Here is a 16,962-nt window from a genome sequence, read left to right on the forward strand (position 1 = left end):
TATTTTTACGCGTGCGCAAACTGATGCCGCTCAGAAATAATTGTACATATGTCCTGCCGCATTCTCTCCCCTCCTTATTTCCCTAAAAAAATTGAAAAATCCCTTTTAATTCAATGATACCTTGGAATTATTTTTATTGGATATTTATGCCTGCTACACACGACCAAGAGCTGTTTTGCGGGTATATGCAACAAAATTTGGGAAATAGTCCATCCAAGTTTCAAAATTATTTTGTAGTATCATTTTTATTACAATTGTGTCCTTTTGCGATTTTAAAAAAATAAAACAGGTTTTTTCCATCTGGGAAAAGGGACGGGACGGTTTTTTCCCGGACAGGACAAATTCGTCCGGGGAGGACTGGACGGGACGGTTTTTGTACCGTGGGACGAAAAAATTGTCCCGTCCTTCGTCCCTGCACTGAATTTGGACGTCAGACGGACGAAACTCGTCCCGTCCATCGTCCACGTCCGGGACGATCCGGGACTATTAAAACGAAATATTAAAAAACGAAATTAAAATGTCCGTTACACTCTGTTCCGTTACTCTTAACCGTTCCGTTTCTCCAGCCCTGTCGCGAGTTTAAGGCTGGGGTTTTTGGCGGGTTTTGTGGGCAATTTCCGTCTTCCAAAGACCCCTGTAGTATATTCATGTAGAAACACAACTGTGTGACACGAGAGTTTCAAATTCGTTCGCCCGAGGGGAACAAGCGATTCTTCTCTCGATCGAGGGAGGGGTTTGAACTCTGTGGAGCGGTGCAAAATATGGACGAGGAGGCGGCGCTGAAGAGTTTGTTCGAAGTTTTCGGCTCTAGTTTCTCGCTCGAAGACATAGCCTCTGCGTTTGTCAGTGCCGGCGGCGATGTGAATGCGGCGGGCGAATTCTTGTCCCAGGATCAGGCTGTCGTCAGGCCTATCGATGAATTTCCGTCAGGAAATTATGCAAGAATCAGTGAGTCGGATCCTATACAACAGCCGAATGATGAGGATGTTGATAAATCTTCGACACTTGGCAAGGATTTACCAGGGTTGAAGTCTCAGAAGCCTAGTGCTTCAATGGGAACTGTTTCTTCGTGGATTGGGACTGAATATTATTCCTCGAAGTCGTCCCAAACTGAACGACCGAAGCCGTCGAAGCCCTTGAGAATAGAGCTGAAGGGGCCTGTGTTGGACCACGAAACACTGGAAATGCCTTCATCTTTGTCTAGTCTAGAAACGGGTCCTCAGGGTAGTGAGAAAACGGTAGATTTTTTGTTCTCCATGCTTGGTGATGGCTTTAAGCTCGACAGGGGAGCAATTGGGGATGTTCTCGGTGAGTCCGATCCAGATATTTCTTCCGATCATCTTTTATGTCTTTTCAGTATTCTGATTCTCGAGAAGAATTTGGTTCTCTTTTGCAATATGTGAGGAACACTAAGAACACCAAAAATGTAAACTTATGATGAATTATGGCAAATATAGTCAAACTTTCGTTCATTTTAGTAAAACCATTAATCGAAGAAAAATGTAAGAAAAATGTGCTGGCAAAGCTGAACGCTCCTGCTTCATTTCCATTGGCAGAAAACTATATACACGGGACTGGAATGGTCGAGTTCTAGAATTTGAATATCGACTATTTTTTTAATCGTGGGATGTAAGGGGAAAATGACCTATTTTGTAAACTTCACGGAATATGCATGTGTCATTCATGCATTTTCGGCTTCCGAAAATCCAGCTCTGTGGGAAATGGTCAACTCTGTTGGATATAAAGAGCAATAAATATCTTCTTTCCTTGAACGTATGGTTTATCCTAAAGACTAATGTTGATTGTATCAGAAGAAGGTTAAGACGATCGCAATTCTTCACTTTTCAATATTCCAGTCTCATGTCCATTAACTAGTTAATGACGTGTAGCTTTTGAACGATCTTCTGTTTCCAGGTTCATGTGGATATGACGTGAAAAAGGTAAATGATAATTTCCGCTTGTTGTTTATACTGTTTATTCTTAAATTTGAGCTTATAAAATCTCTAAGAAAGGTTGTACAAATAACCCATCTTCATTGTGTTTGAAAGTTTTTATGGCTTCATTTACAAGAATCTGGTACTATTCTTTGAAACGAAAAAAATCGAATTAAAAGAGGATATGTTCGTTGAATCGTTTCTGGGATTTGTATGTCCCATTTGTATCTCAACTGGGTAGTAGGCAGTAACTGAAATTTCCCGCTGTCATACCTCGTGCTTGCCCTCACTCTTGCTTCATTATCTTGATAGAAACCTCTTTAATGGTGGTTATTATCAGGCTTTATTTTGAATCGTACATAGGAATCTAAAAGTAGCGTTAGAAGTAAGTTAGAAAAAATATGTGGAGTGGCAGTAAAACTAGTGCGCTAATAAGTCCTTGATACCTTTTCCATATGGCAAGGATCTTCTCAGGCAGTTTAGTGTTTGTTTTTAGCTGGGGATTATCAGTGGTCTCAACCCTCGATGGCATTAAGTTCTTGCGAAACTCCACCTCCAGCCAAACCCTAAATGACGGGTGGAAGGAGGTGGAGGAGAACGATCTCCCGTAAGGGAAAGAAAAGCTTTATTGAAAAAAACAACCAACAACTCAGCCCAAGGTCCCTGCATACCCTTATATATATGGGTATACAGGTGATTCACGATAGGCCTTGTATTGGGCCAAATATAGAAAGAAAAGAAAAGGAAACAAATAAAAGGGCACATGGTGTGTCCGCTGACAGTCCTCAAGCTGAATCTGTCTGGGATACATCAAGGAAATGTTGATAATCTGTCTGTCACGTTGGTCATAGTTTCCCGAGTTCCATAAAATTTTAGTTCATGCCACCAGTTGATGAGAAGCATCTGGCTGGTACAAAAAGTGACAGTATATTTAAAAGTCTGACAACAGGCAGATCAGACAAAATATTTTAGCACATGCCTAGATATCTACTAGCGTGCAGCATTGGGTTTCATGCGTAGGGGCACCAAGCAGGAGAGGAAGTCGCTTCATCAGCTGAAATGTCATCGTTGCCATAACATCTTCTTCTCCTTCATCTTCTATTGGACCTGTCTCTGATACCATGTAAATGATTGTAGGAACCTAGTGATATGGTGGGATTTTGTAAGGAACCTACTGTCTGATATTTGATTGAATATCTGATGTGAAAAGTATCTAGTTGAAATAATGCATCCTCTAGATGCCCCTAGTACATCAAAGAGATTAAAGAGGGAACAATTTGATGTGGACGTGATTTGATAGATGAAATCCTTCAGGCTCTTGACTGACGAATCATTTGATAGATGAAGAAAGGGATGGTGCTTAGCATGGCGACCTGCTGGGAAAATCTTGATCGCAAATCCAGTGCCAAGTTCCAAATAGAGCTGGCTTCCTTGGTTTAGCCTCTCCTGCGTCAGGTAAGGAAACATCAGGAACAACGTCTTGGACTCTGGATTAGATCTCACTGGAAAACATGGAATTGTGAGGATCTTACTGAGATTGAAAAGTCTAGTCCTTATTTCTCGCGCCAAATTTTTTACCTGCTGGGCCACCTGGTCTTATTTCACGAATGCCTACTTTAAGTGACATTGGTGAATACTGGTAACACCTCAGAATCATGGTTTCTATCCCAGCTGGAGCAGGGGTTGCATCCCAGATCGACAATTGTTGGACTGATGGTGGAATGAAAACGGGGCTGCCTAGCTGGTTCATGGTAGTCTGGGTCACAGCTGACCTGGAGTAACGTGATACGCTCCCAGGAGGATATCGATGTAAAGAAAGACCAATGCAAGTTTTGACTCAAAATATCCAAGAAAATACCAGAGATTTCCAAGAATAGCACTGCTGTTCCAGAAATGCCGCGGAAGAGGACAACCCAAGGACAATGTGCAGGAAGAACGGAGGTGGAGAGGGGAATCAATGGAAAAATGCACTAGGCTCTATAGACGAGGCGAATCACTCTCAGCCAGTCTGCTGCAACCATTTTCAAAGATCGCGAGTCATTCTTTGTTTTCTTTACTACTAGGGGGGGCTCTCCCCTATTCTTCTTCTCATGTCCCCTTTGATGTGGCATGTGTGAGATGATGACTTCGCTTCTTCTTCCTTTTCTTGTGGTAAGTACTAGTGATGCTCGTTCATAAGGTCCCATGAGGTGGGCTCAACTTTGAATGGTCGTTAGGGGCTTCCTCATGACATCCACGGTTCTTACGCTTGATCTAATCAGGCAACCTGTTCTAAGAGAGAGGGGTTTCTAACCCAGTGTTCGCCACTCCCTGCTCCCTTTGCAGGTGCACCACCAGCAGTCATTACGGGAATCACAAGGGCTACAGCGTTAGGAGTGGGGGACACTGCCATGACAGTGTTGGTTTCTGCAGATGGCAAAGTGACAACCAGTGCAGGGGTTGGTCAGTGGGTAGGGATGGGAATGTTCATTTCATTCGATCTTGAGCATGCAGACAAACACCATATTTTAACACTGAAATGTTTTTGAAACAGGTGAGACAGTTCTTTGGTGAATTTCTTGACCAACAGTTTAATGTTTGCGAATGAAGATGAACAAATCAATCATGAGCAGGATTGTTAGTTCGTCGACCAACTCTGAACTTCCTATTCAAGTCAGTGGACGTAGTGTGTCCTGAGGTTTTTGAACGTTGGTTCTTCTCTTGTCGTTCTTTTTTTGAATGAAAAGAGGGAAGATCACCCTAAATAAATAATAATAATAATCTGTGATCAACCCAAAATTAATAATAATATATATGACCATGAAAACTGCATGCCCAGCCAGCCTGGGGCTGTTCTCTTGTCGATAATAACCTACTGCCTAGATTGTGCCTTCCACAAGCTCCTGATTTTATCCAGTTTTGCTAATGGTGTGTTTGCATCATCCACATCAATTGTCTTTGAATTCATTTGTAGTCTTCCGTTATATTAGCTTTTATCGTAGGCATACAAGACTCCGGTTCTTTGAGCATCATGGTTTCTGTGTCATGTCATCATAATCTTGGCTCTGACACCATTTATATGATCCCCCAAAGGAGATCTATCAAACGGGTCAATAACTCAAGAGGGGGTATAGAAGGGAAATGATTGATTGCTCCGCACATATAGGTTATTACTCTTTTTTGCCTTAAAAGGATTGTTTGTTTTCAGACTTGCCAAGTCATGCACAGACTCCTTTATTATCATATGTTGGGCACATAATCCCCTTAAGATCTTGAGGTTTATTTGTTTATTCAAACGATTCACAGTTTTTTGAATTTTTATATTTTCTGAGACAGACTTTGTTTTTCTTCTATGCCAGACAATGGACCATTTCTTGTCAAAGGCATCACCTAACTTGGACAAGGACGATTCCTCTCATGATGTTCAAAATGTATGATTATTACACTATTGAAATCATGGTCATGAAGGCAAATGCAAGACTTTTATTCAACTTGAATCACAGTTACTATATGGTCTAATGTCCTTGCCATTTGCCATTATTCCTATTTAACTCCGCATGAACTTGATATTGTAATATCATTTATTAGCGTTGGGGAAATTCTTATGTTGACTAAATTTTGGTGATGATGAAAAATTATCGTTTCCACGCTTATTTTGAAATTTTTAGTGCCCTCGGGTTCCTCACTCACCGTATGTAGAAATGAGTCTCATATTCTTGATCTCTTAAAATGAACCTCTCTAATGTTTCTCCAATATAGTGATTATCCTTTCGTATATAACCGCTTGTGATGAAACTCAAATAACTTTCAGAAAGAAATGAACTTATCATAATTTACAGTTATAAATGATAGGCTAGCTCGCCGTTCGCATTACTTAAGTATTTTCTGGTGCAGATACATGGCGTATTCAAATTATGAATCTCTTTGTTTTGAGTTATATATCCTTCAATTTATTTTTTTGCCTAGGTATATTAGGAATAACTTTGTTAATATTGTCAAAGTTAACCAGCTGTTTGTTATGTATCTATATCTAGTAGTTGAAGACTTTGATGGATCTACTAAGTCTGTATAGTTGTTTTCAAAAAAAAAAAAGAAAAAAAAACTAAGTCTGTATAGTTTTTTTTCATCGATACGATCCTAAACAAGGAAGCTTTTCTAGCATTTTTTTGGGTCTCTTGTAGCTGTTGAAAAGTATTTAATATCATTTAACTCGAAAAATAATTCTCTTTTTCTTTATTACCGCCTTTCTTTGTTTCTCTATGTTTCCCTGAACTCAGGATATAAGTAACATCTCAGCTCAACGCTCTCAAACTTCGGAAAGAAATCCTCTCCCGTCTCGAGCTGACAGGTATTTTCTCCCCTGGTTCTTGACGATTTTACACTTCCGTTTTTAACCTGGGTGGCTCTGTTTCACCGCAATCAATTAGGGGATCCGAAACAATAGATGCCTTTTTTAATTACTAAGATGGTTTCCAAAGTTATTATTTGACCAGGATCTTGCGCAATCGAGTTATTCTTTTATTGCCTTTTTCTGTAGAAAGTCGGCCCGGAAAGGTAGCTTAAGAAGCAAGAAATCTGCTCTTCAGACGGAGATATTGGAATCATTGTTTTGCGCCCCAAAAATACCTGAAGAGCTGCCTAAAAGAACAAGGCTTCCTATGGGTCTTAACAGAACGAGAACTCTTGGACAGAGAGCCGTCTCCGGACCCCTGGACGATGTTGAGTTGGCATCTCCCGTCCAACAGCCGGAAGTTAAAGATGGTATCATTCGTTCAGTTTGTGCCAAGTTTCAGCAGCTTTGCCCGTTTTTTTCTGTGATGTGAGCATGTATTATTGAAGTAGCTTCTGTCCTCGTCAGGATACTTTCTAATTGCATACATTTAGTATTTATGATCCTTAGGTAGCAGAAAACGTAGCTGAATATACTTGGAGTACTTATGTTCTGTTTTCACAGAATATACCACCCTTTAGAGTTTCATGATATGTTACCTGGATTTTGATGCTGCACTTTTCAAGAAAAGTTAGCGTTGAGACAAATTGTAGGATGTTGGTATGTTCTTTTCACGAACTGCAAGAGGCCCAAGAGGAATGCTGTGACTTGGACACGTGCAGATAAACTTGCACGTATGGGGAACCTACAAATAAAGCTCGAGCGGGAGAATTTATGAGCAAGTCGTCAGAGCCGGTCCAGCATGACCGAAAGACCAGAGCAGCCGGGAGGGAGACCTCTTGAGAGAGATCTCAAGCTACATTTTCAATTCTACTTGATATTCCAAGATTGCATTACCCAATTAGGAAGGTTTTCCCAAGATGTAAATTTCAAATGATTCTTGATACGATGTAGTCGTATCAGGTTTCTTTCTTTCATGACAGGAAAACCTAAGAGTGCGTGCTCAAATTTTTTTGCTATTTCTACCATTCTATGGGAATTACCTAAATAGTTCAGGAAAGTCCATGTTTCATGCTTGAGGTAAGTTTAAGTTAAAACAGCTTCATACTCAATTCTCATGGTTACCCCTTTACTCCTCTGAAAATGATAGGATTATTCGTGATGCTTTAGGTTCCTCGCTAAGAAAGACTTTGGGAGCAAAATTCATCTAGAATGGTCTCTGTCGTTGTAAATTTCTGCTCTGCATTTGCTTTAGATATCGATTTATCTATTACATGTGTTCATCTGTTTTGACTCATTTAGGAGTGCTTATTCTGGCACGCCTGTTTTTTATATTTCACGGTTTTCTAAATGCATTTCTTCACAGTTGATTTTAAAGAGGATGAGTACCTGATACATAGAAAAGCTGCAAAGCAGAATTGGGAAATCATGAGAGCATACTACGAAGCTGTACGTTCTGATTTTGTCAATTCTCTCCTATCACGAAGATTATTGAGTTTAATTACGAAGTGTGCCGTTACAATTACTGATGCACATGTTTTATTGGCAGGCTATGGATGCTTTTTTAAAGGGAGATCGGGCCAAAGCCAGCTACCTTCAAGAACAAGTATCTCTTCATCTTTTTCTCCTTCCTCAAAGTCACTACAAATAAATAGTTTGATAAATTTTATTGCGTCTCATGCAGGGACTTTTCTATTTAAACATGGCTCAAGAGGCAGACAAGAAGTCTGCTGAATTAATCCTCTGCAAGGGGTCAGTTATTCAGTCCACGTTTACTGCTGTTTTTGTTGAATTAGATTTTTTTTTGTGACCAATCAATTGCCGTAAAGCAGGCGAAGAGAAGATGAATTTCTTCTTGATTTGCACGGGCATCGTCCAAAGGAAGCAGTAAAACTTCTTAAATATCATTTGCAATATCTCGCCGGAATTCAATGTAAATTATCTTCAAAATAGGAAAATGGCCTTATACTTTGATGCCTCCAACACTTCTTTAATGTCAAGTTGTTTTCGCTTGTTGTCAGGTTATCAAGTTATGAAAGTTATCGTGGAAGCAGGGAACAGAGATCTTAAGACAGAGAAAAGGAGAAAAATGGTATTCCGACTTATCCGAGTCAATTTTTTAACATCAATGCTCAAATATAGATTCATATTACCATTTCTTCGTTGTTGTCCAGTTTCTACAGTTGAACTATTTAAGAGGCTTTCCGCCCTATGCAGGTTGTGCAGTTTCTAGAGAAAGAATCTATTCAATGGACTGAGGACGGCGGAACAATTTTCATTCAAATCAGCACCATTGATCTAGGAAAACTCAGTGTCGATGAGGAAACTGTGTAATGCTGAGATCGGTTAGTTTTCATTAACCTTTACAATCTATGTGACACATTCCGAAGTAGCTTAAAATGGTAAATTAAGATGCGCTTTATGAACTGCTTAAATTTAAAATTCCAAATATTAAAACTAGTTTTTTGATACGTTCTTTACAAAACGAATTAGCCAACCAGAACAAATGTGCGAGTTCTCGCACGTGTGAACCAGTTTAAAGTAAGAGATAACCTGCGCGGAATATCTTGGATTTACCTATTGAAGTATAGGTTCTGGATACATGATCGTATCAGCTGTGTAATGCTACGATCGGTTAGTTTTCATTACCCTTTACAATCTATGTGGCACATTCCGAAGTAGCTTAAAATGGTTAAGTAAGATGCGCTTTATGAACTACTTATATTTAAGATTCCACATATTAAAAAGGTGGATTGTAATCTCACGCGCTAACCTTGAAGCATGCTATCACATTTTTCAGTTTTATTTCAAAAAAACATTTTTTTTCAGTTTTTTGAACATTAATCGCCCAACAGTTAGCTTTGGTTTTGGCAACCTAAATTATCCTCGTATTCAGCATTATTGGACCACAAGTTTTAGGAAACCATGAGAACAGAAAAAAAGGATGCGTGCGGGCTTGAGAAAAGCCATCAGTGTTTTAAACTGGTCTTGCTGATATGTCAGCAATTAACCTAAATTAAGACACACTAAATTACAACTAGAAGAAAGAGTAAACCTCAGCAAGAAAAGGAATTCTTTATCTTGACTTGAATCGGCCGAGGGAGTAGAGAAAGAATTAGGGACCTTGAGTCAGTCTCTGCATATCGCCGTGTTCTTCAAGAGTCTCCATGAGAAGAGGCGGTGCATATTGTGCAGTCCCTTGATGTTCTTCTGCATCTTGGCAAAAGGACAGGATGATAGTATCTATAGACATCTCCACCACAGCGAAGAATAACTTCGCCACAGTATAACCAAGGGCCCAGCACACCTACGCAAAAAGACGAGATTACCCATGTGTTGTTTCAAAAAATGGCATAAGATTTGCCAATAATTTATCGTTCGAATGAGATTTCGCAGGGAGAAGAGGAAAGATTCTTACCAATACAGGAAACAATGGAGAAGAAACTTTGTTGTGGGCAGATTTAAACTTGTGAGTATCCAGCATTAGGAATGCAAACACCGTGCAGAGTAGGCTGATGCATAGCTTGCCGAGAAAGAGTATGACATCGCCAATCACATTCACTTTTCCGATCCGTAGAATGTTGTTCATGATTAAACCAGTTGCAACGGACGACGCCTTGAAGAATCCTTCGCCGGTTATAGCAATCTGCCCCAACCAGAACAGAATGACTTAAAATGACATCTGATATTCCAAAGGTAAGTGCATTTTATTGAATGCTTACCATGATATATGCATTCCGATTAACCGATTTGATTGTCCAATCGATGCATCCGAGGCAACAATGTGAAGAAAACGATGTTGCTCTCCCCATCCAGCTTTCAGAAACTGTGTCACTAAATTTGAGCCTTCTACGGATCGACTCAAGAATAAAGCGGACTGACTCAACTACAGATACTATCAGAGAGCCAAGAGCGACCGAGCCGATGCTATAACGCAGAAACCGCTTAAGAGAAGAGAACACCGGAAGAAATGGAATCTCCTACAATAAAGGCAGATGTACATAAAATATTCAGCCATAGAAAGAGCGCGCCATAGTTCCCATTAGATTTCTTGTTTCCTAAGAAACCTGATTGCTCCAAAATTGAGAAAGTTAGGTATAGAACATTCTGTCAATTCCCTAATCGCATAACAGATAATAGGTTTCTAGGTAGAGAGGGAGAAGTACGTGATTTCAGAGGAGAGACTTATATTTGTTTGTGTTTGTCATCTGTGTGAGCATGCTCTTGTCCATATCCCTCTACATTCATCTATCTCTACATACATCCTACCAACTTTGGATATTCAGAAAGAAGAGAAGGCCAGGCAGGGCAAAAGGAGGAGCCTGCGCCCTTGGGAGCGAAGGAATAAACCCGAAAATCAGTAGAATAGTGTGCTTTCATTAATGTTCTATCTCCCTTTAACAGGCAGATGGACTTTTAACATTGTACATTAAACCCCCTTCTAAAGTAGGGAGTGACATTTTAACCCTGCAGTCTAACACATCCATCTTTCTCTCGACATTCATCTATTTTTGTTAGTGTCTGTTCCGCAGCAGATGAAGGGATCCCCCAACAGGTTCTCTTAGTTGACGAGTTCTCTTATTTTGCTTTGATTTTTCACGGTTTTCAGAGATATCGGATTAGGGTTAAGGACAACTCACCGAAACTTCACCGCGGTTCCAATAGTAAGAAGCCACTGATCCTGCTATCACAGTTGAAGAGGACGCGACAATGAACTGTGTAACCCAGAAGCAGCCAAAGAGGTGGAAAAAGATAGCCACCGGGATATGAGGCGTGTAGTGTATGCTGTATCCGCAACAGTTATCACAATTGACTTTGTTGGATTTGAGGTCGAATGAACAGCAATTGGCGTCACATTCATTTCTGAGGATCTGCCCAGAGCTGAACAAGTGTAACGCAGCAGATGCCCAGAACATCAGAAATATCATTAGAGCAACGTATGGCAGAGTTGGAAAGATTATAAGAGCCTGGACTTCACCTATAACCTTTGCGGCAACCTGCATGAAATTTTAAGAATGAAAAAAGACTCAATTTGAATGCAAGAGTGTAAATTTTTTGGCCCACTTGCCTTTAAAACAGATGTTGCCATGAGAATGCGACGAATTATGGCTATCGAGGAAAGAACAGAGACGGCCATTACAAGGGTCATGAGAACAGCAACTAGACGCATGTGATTCAGCTCCTGTATTTGTGTAAAAAAGTTGGTCATCCAAGTTTTGCAAAACCCAAAGGAAAAGGAAAAAGAAAGTTTAAACCGAGAAATCAGTCTCACCCGTCCAGTTGCTGTGTAATACGGATCACTTTCCCCAATAACAGCAGATACGGCATCGTTCCCTATCCATCCAGCTGAAAACAGAAGAAAGAGAAAATATCAATGGCGAATTAACTTTAGAGGATACTGTAATATTTGGAAAAAAAATGTATGATAGAAATCATGTGTGATGGGAATCTACCTTTCAGGTAGAATAACATCGTCACAGATATTATGAGGATGTTGAAAAGCACCACAGTTATCCACGTCATGCCGGATACAAAGTGTCGAATCAATAAGAGCCAAATAATGGATAAAAACAGTGGCAAAAGGGCTCCGCAGACTACCAAGACGGGCCATGCTTTTCCAACATCTGCCACATACCTCTGCAATTATCATTTGAAGATGTTAAGCTGAACAATATATGCAGCTAAAATTGTATGCAACTTAATGATTCAGCTTAAAACTAGACAATGTAGGCCATTATTGTAAGTGCAATATCTCAAGTGCATCGTCCTTGAGAACAGGGGATACGGGAATATCTTCTTCTTTTCTTAAGGAATGAGAATATCTTCTATTCATTCGATTCAATTCAAAAAAAAATCTTCTATGCAATCGATAATAATCAAAAAGGATGTTCTTGACGTGTCTTTCCATGGACTTGTGCCAGATTTGAATGCTAAATAATATGCACTTGTGCCATGGATATAAAACAAAACGTTTAAATCAGACGGAAAATATGGCCATCCCCAAATCTGTCACGATGAAAAGGATTAACTAATCAAAGCATAAACCAAACTAAACAAACTAATGAAAGACCACAAAATAATAAACTAGAAACAAGAACCTCGAGCATGCGATGAACTGAATAACAAAACCACGGGTCATTATCCCAACTAAAATAACATATAAACGAGAAATATTACTTCCGAGCACAAGAATGGAATTCTAACCTTTAACACAGAAGAACGCGAATTTATGGCCTTGTGAATTGTTCTATCAATTAAAATATTGTCCTGGATCTCAACACCACCCATCTGTTCCCAATGTTTTAAAGAGGAATTTGATACGCGGGCAATGAGCTGGCAACTCCAGAAAACTGTACGAGAAGAAATCACTAATGTTAAATTCATAATTATGGTCCAAATCAAAGGACAGACCCAGCATCCCCTACAGACATAAGAATTATTTTTATCCACAGCAAATGCAATCTGGTAAGCTATTTCATACTGTCATCATCTCTAAAAAAACCAACATTTATATAAGAGCAAAAAAGAAGACTTCCTGTTGAAAGATAATCAGCATGAAGTTTTTCTTGGGGTCGAGAAATCAAGAATTTCATATACAGTAATGTAAGATAGTACAACCAAAAAACAATGAGACAATGCTCGTAACTTAAATATTCAAATAAAAAATGCGAGATGAGTTGTGCCCGACCATTTACAGAAGGAAATAGGACAGGGAAGCAGGGACCCTGGAGCTGAAGAGAACTGTTCCTCATTTCGGGCGTGAGAAACTCATAATAATCGTAGTCCCTATCAATCCAATCGTCCACTGAAATTTTGATATCTCCCTCCGGATAATCACACACCCAGTTGATTCCATCCTCGGAAGGCATCGGGCATTCCATCAAACAGATACTACGAGCATCTCGGAGCTTAAACTGGCTGTCCTTGACACCGCTCTGAAAGATCTGGTTAGGGTTCATCCAGTACCTAACTTCTAATTCTCGCAGATCAGGATCGCCATGCTTATCCCCGCAGACATTTCCTTTATAGTCCAGCCCATAATTCAGCCTGAAATCAAGCTTTAAATCAGGCAAATAAACCTAGAAGAACATAAAAATGCTACAAAGAGTTAACATCTACTTCTTTGTAATCGAAGCAAACCAAAGAAAACGAAGAGCTAAACTTTTTTAAAAAAAAGATGTTCAAGTTCAGCGTTCAGATCACGTCGTAAACACCTGAGAGGATTGCCCTTGTCGAAACCGAGACTGGAGTTGACGATCATGGCGATCCAGAAGGCAATGAAGATGACGAGGAAGACCAGGTCCCTGCATTTGCGATCGTGCCGGACGATTCCATCGCTCCGCCGCTCTCCTCCGCTTCCCCCCGCCGGATATCTTCCGATGATCGCTCCCAACGGCCCCCCCATCGCTACAGAGCTCCGCGAACTGGCTTCCACTACTACTCTACAAGAGCACAGACAGCTTTCTTTTATACTTGCAGAAGAGCGAGAGAGAGAGAGAAAGAGAGAGAGGAGTGAGAAAAGTGTGAGACCAATCTTCCAGTGTACCGTCACTGTCACGTCGATTGGGCGGGGCGCACGTTAACAAAAAACACAAAGCGGGGCAGCAGAAGTCCAACCAAAGGAGTACGAGAAAGAACAACTTTAATGGGCCGGGCCCAGAAAGAATCTCTTTAGTGGGCCCCCATTAAATGGACTCGTATAAATTGAAATTTCAGTTCACTGGTTTGTTTGATCGTCGGCGGCCAGCGATCGACGTGATCTTTGGGAGGATGAGCGGTGGCGGTTCTGTTCAGGATGTTAATTCGAAAGAGGAATTGGATGAAATGCTGATACGTGATCAGCGGTCTTCGATCTTGTTCTTTTGGTCGCCTTCGTCCGTTGCGTCTGAGCAGATGAATCGAGTCTTCTTCCAGCTCAGTGCGGCCTTTCCATACGCCGATTTCTTCAGAGTTTGGATCTTTCACGTTATTCTAAATTTAGAAGGATTTTAACGCTTTCGAAGATAATTCTAGTCGTAATTGGCTCTTATGCGACCTCGGTTACGTGGTCGCCAACCTCTGTCCGCTCTTGTCATGCGCCATTGTCTTTTAGTGTTCTTGGCTCTTAACGTTCTCCGGAATGATCTGGATTAGTTTCGTAGAACGCCTCTTGTCATCTGGTTTATGATCTGGTGTCATTAAACGCTTATTAAAACTGTACTTTAGGGAAGTTAGACTCGGCCATACGAAATGGTTTGATAAAAAAGTTTTTTGAACTGATGTATGGTTTAAAATTCTCTTTTCACCGAAATTTTATTTAGATTCGTGTGACAATGTCTCATCATTGCCTTTTGATTTATTTTTAGATTGATGCCAAAGAGAAGCTAGAGATTTCCGAAGCTTTTTCAGTTTCTTCGGTGCCGTGCTTTCTCTTCTTCAAGGTAAATAATTCCAAACTTTTTAACGCATCTGTCATCGTAACAATGATTCAATGGAAAGAAGGAACCAGGAATCAGCCTAAAGAATAAAGGAATTAATTACTTCGAGCTAAAGTTTCTTCAGACTCCAGACTCGTAGTAAGCAAGAAGAATAAACTCGTAGGAAGTGTTTGTTTTATCTCAAAAATGATGTCTCCGCAGAAATCATCGATTCGTCAAAGAAATCATGATTTTAGCTTGCATTTCCGGTCATCATTCAAGATACATTTTTTTCGTTCTGATCAATTAAAGACATTGGCTTCTACTTAAATTTCGTTTTAGGGTTCAAATGTTGTGGACAAACTAGAGGGCGCGGATCCTGCAAGCTTAGCAAACAAAGTTGCCAAACTCGCTGGATCTGTCAATGAGGCAGAATCGGCTGCTCCTGCTAGCCTTGGTCTGGCTGCTGGGCCGGCTATTATTGAAGCTGTCAAAGAACTCTCAAAAGAAAACGTAGCCCCTTTTTCTGAAAATTGTCCCTCTGTTTTCTCCGAATCCCTGACAAAACTCAATTAAACAAGTGAAGAGAAAGTTTTCTCTTCCCTTTTCCCTGCCTCCCTCGTTCATCACTCTATATTCTTTCATTTGAATATCAAAAATGAATATTTTGTCAGGCACTTTCTTTCTCAGTCATTCCATAGATCACTATTAGATCCCACGGCTTCTGGTTGGAGCTTCATCCAAGTGGGCCATTCAAGTTTTTTTCTTTTCTGAGTCTGCTAGAATGGTTAATTTGGCTGTGATTTTTCCTGTGTTTTGATAAACTCAAAATTAGGGTTTTAATTTGTCGTTGGTATTTTTTAGTTGAATACATACTCAAGTAAATCTAGCTAGTGACAAGTATGGATCGTCTCCATGGGGGATGGTAATTAAGGACTTTAAATTCTTTTAATAATTATTAGCTAGATGAGATGAGATCAAGACAAGCAAATGTAAGTTGTGATTGTCGTAATTAAAAATTAACATTATTATAGCTGAGAGAATATGGTGATCACGATGATATTAGAAGAATGAGAGAGAGCAAAAATGAGTGACAGTACCGAGATAAGAAAGTTAATCAATTGCCGCAACATGAAGAAAAGAATGAGTCATGTAAGGGGGAGATGAGAAATACGGTGACGTGAAAAGGGTAATACATTATCAAATGATGTAAAGACTTAATGAGATGATATAATGGGACTCTGAAATGGTTGAAACTTGTCGGTGATGTCAAGAAAAACAATGTGAGGCAATGATGCTGATCGTAAATCCTTACTTTCTGCCAATATCATAGAGATCTGTGAGTTCATGCAAGGTCCCCCTCTTATTTGTTGCCTCTTCTTGCACACCCGAGATACCAAGAACAAGCTTGATTTTTTCTATTTGTCACTCATATTAAAAACATGTGAAAGGTCATTCTGAATACTGCTGATAGTTAAATACATATTTGTATTTAAATTTAGGTTTCAATGTTATCTTACCTTTTACCAAAATGAAAAATATAATATTTAATATTCATAATCTCATATACAGTGTTTAACGCTGGGTGTATTAAACACCAGACGAATTGAAACCAGAGTAACCTTTAATTATTTATTAATTAAAGCTATAAAAATTATAAAAGCATTCTACAATTCGGAAAGTAACCTTAAAACGTTATTGAATTTTACTCAAAAATTCCTAAATATTAATCTTTGAAATAGACAGGCTTCATTCAAGATTATTGAAATGTTTATGTTCTTTATTATGGGCCCCTGTAGAAAAGTGTTAATTGGTCGCTGAGTGCACTAAGTCATATGCATGAACATTGACCGTGTCATTCAACTGGTATAATAAATTGGTTTTGATTAAAATATTCAATATCTGATGTATGTTTTATTAACATTCATAGTCTCTACGTTGAATATATAAAATAAAATGTTTTACATGTTAACCATAGTTTCTGATACTAACTGCCCTAAAAATGAAGATACTTCACATAACGCATTTTCAGTCCACAATTGATTATTGTCTCCACGTTTTTTAAACTCCTGATCACATGGCTTTTTTACTTGGTTTAACTAAATTAAATATGAAGCGACCAATGTTTCACTACTCTATACAGAATTTTAGGAAATAAAGATCAGGAAACAATAAATAATTTTCATTAAAATACATTTGCCATCAACTTTTAGGATTAAATATAATATATTTTGTGACTTTATAAATTAAATTTAAAAATATT

The 16,962-nt window shown here is 39.3% G+C and overlaps 3 protein-coding genes across 3 annotated transcripts; 2 read left to right on the top strand and 1 right to left on the bottom strand.

Annotated features, from left to right (window-relative positions):
- The first annotated feature begins 642 nt into the window (after positions 1-642).
- Positions 643-8,725, top strand: SDE5 (silencing defective 5). Its single transcript, XM_078571316.1, has 11 exons — positions 643-1,308; positions 1,915-1,940; positions 5,273-5,344; positions 6,191-6,261; positions 6,451-6,674; positions 7,670-7,752; positions 7,853-7,909; positions 7,988-8,055; positions 8,136-8,236; positions 8,325-8,395; positions 8,521-8,725. The coding sequence occupies exons 1-11, from the start codon at positions 762-764 to the stop codon at positions 8,635-8,637; spliced, it is 1,437 nt and encodes a 478-aa protein (XP_078427442.1). The 5' UTR covers positions 643-761; the 3' UTR covers positions 8,638-8,725.
- Positions 8,726-9,231: 506 nt separating this feature from the next.
- On the bottom strand, positions 9,232-13,754 carry LOC144699966 (Plasma-membrane choline transporter family protein). The gene is made up of 10 exons (XM_078571317.1): positions 13,518-13,754; positions 12,992-13,350; positions 12,508-12,653; positions 11,757-11,940; positions 11,576-11,649; positions 11,372-11,485; positions 10,944-11,300; positions 10,026-10,283; positions 9,722-9,949; positions 9,232-9,610 (listed from the first exon to the last, which is right to left on the bottom strand). Exons 1-10 carry the CDS (start codon positions 13,706-13,708, stop codon positions 9,419-9,421), a joined length of 2,103 nt encoding a protein of 700 aa, XP_078427443.1. The 5' UTR covers positions 13,709-13,754; the 3' UTR covers positions 9,232-9,418.
- A 223-nt stretch (positions 13,755-13,977) lies between these two features.
- LOC144699967 (Thioredoxin superfamily protein) lies at positions 13,978-15,570 on the top strand. Its single transcript, XM_078571318.1, has 3 exons — positions 13,978-14,253; positions 14,649-14,723; positions 15,042-15,570. Exons 1-3 carry the CDS (start codon positions 13,993-13,995, stop codon positions 15,273-15,275), a joined length of 570 nt encoding a protein of 189 aa, XP_078427444.1. The 5' UTR covers positions 13,978-13,992; the 3' UTR covers positions 15,276-15,570.
- Positions 15,571-16,962: the final 1,392 nt, after the last annotated feature.

This window comes from Wolffia australiana, chromosome 2, assembly GCF_029677425.1.
Source record: "Wolffia australiana isolate 7733 chromosome 2, ASM2967742v1".
Taxonomy (NCBI): domain Eukaryota; kingdom Viridiplantae; phylum Streptophyta; class Magnoliopsida; order Alismatales; family Araceae; genus Wolffia; species Wolffia australiana.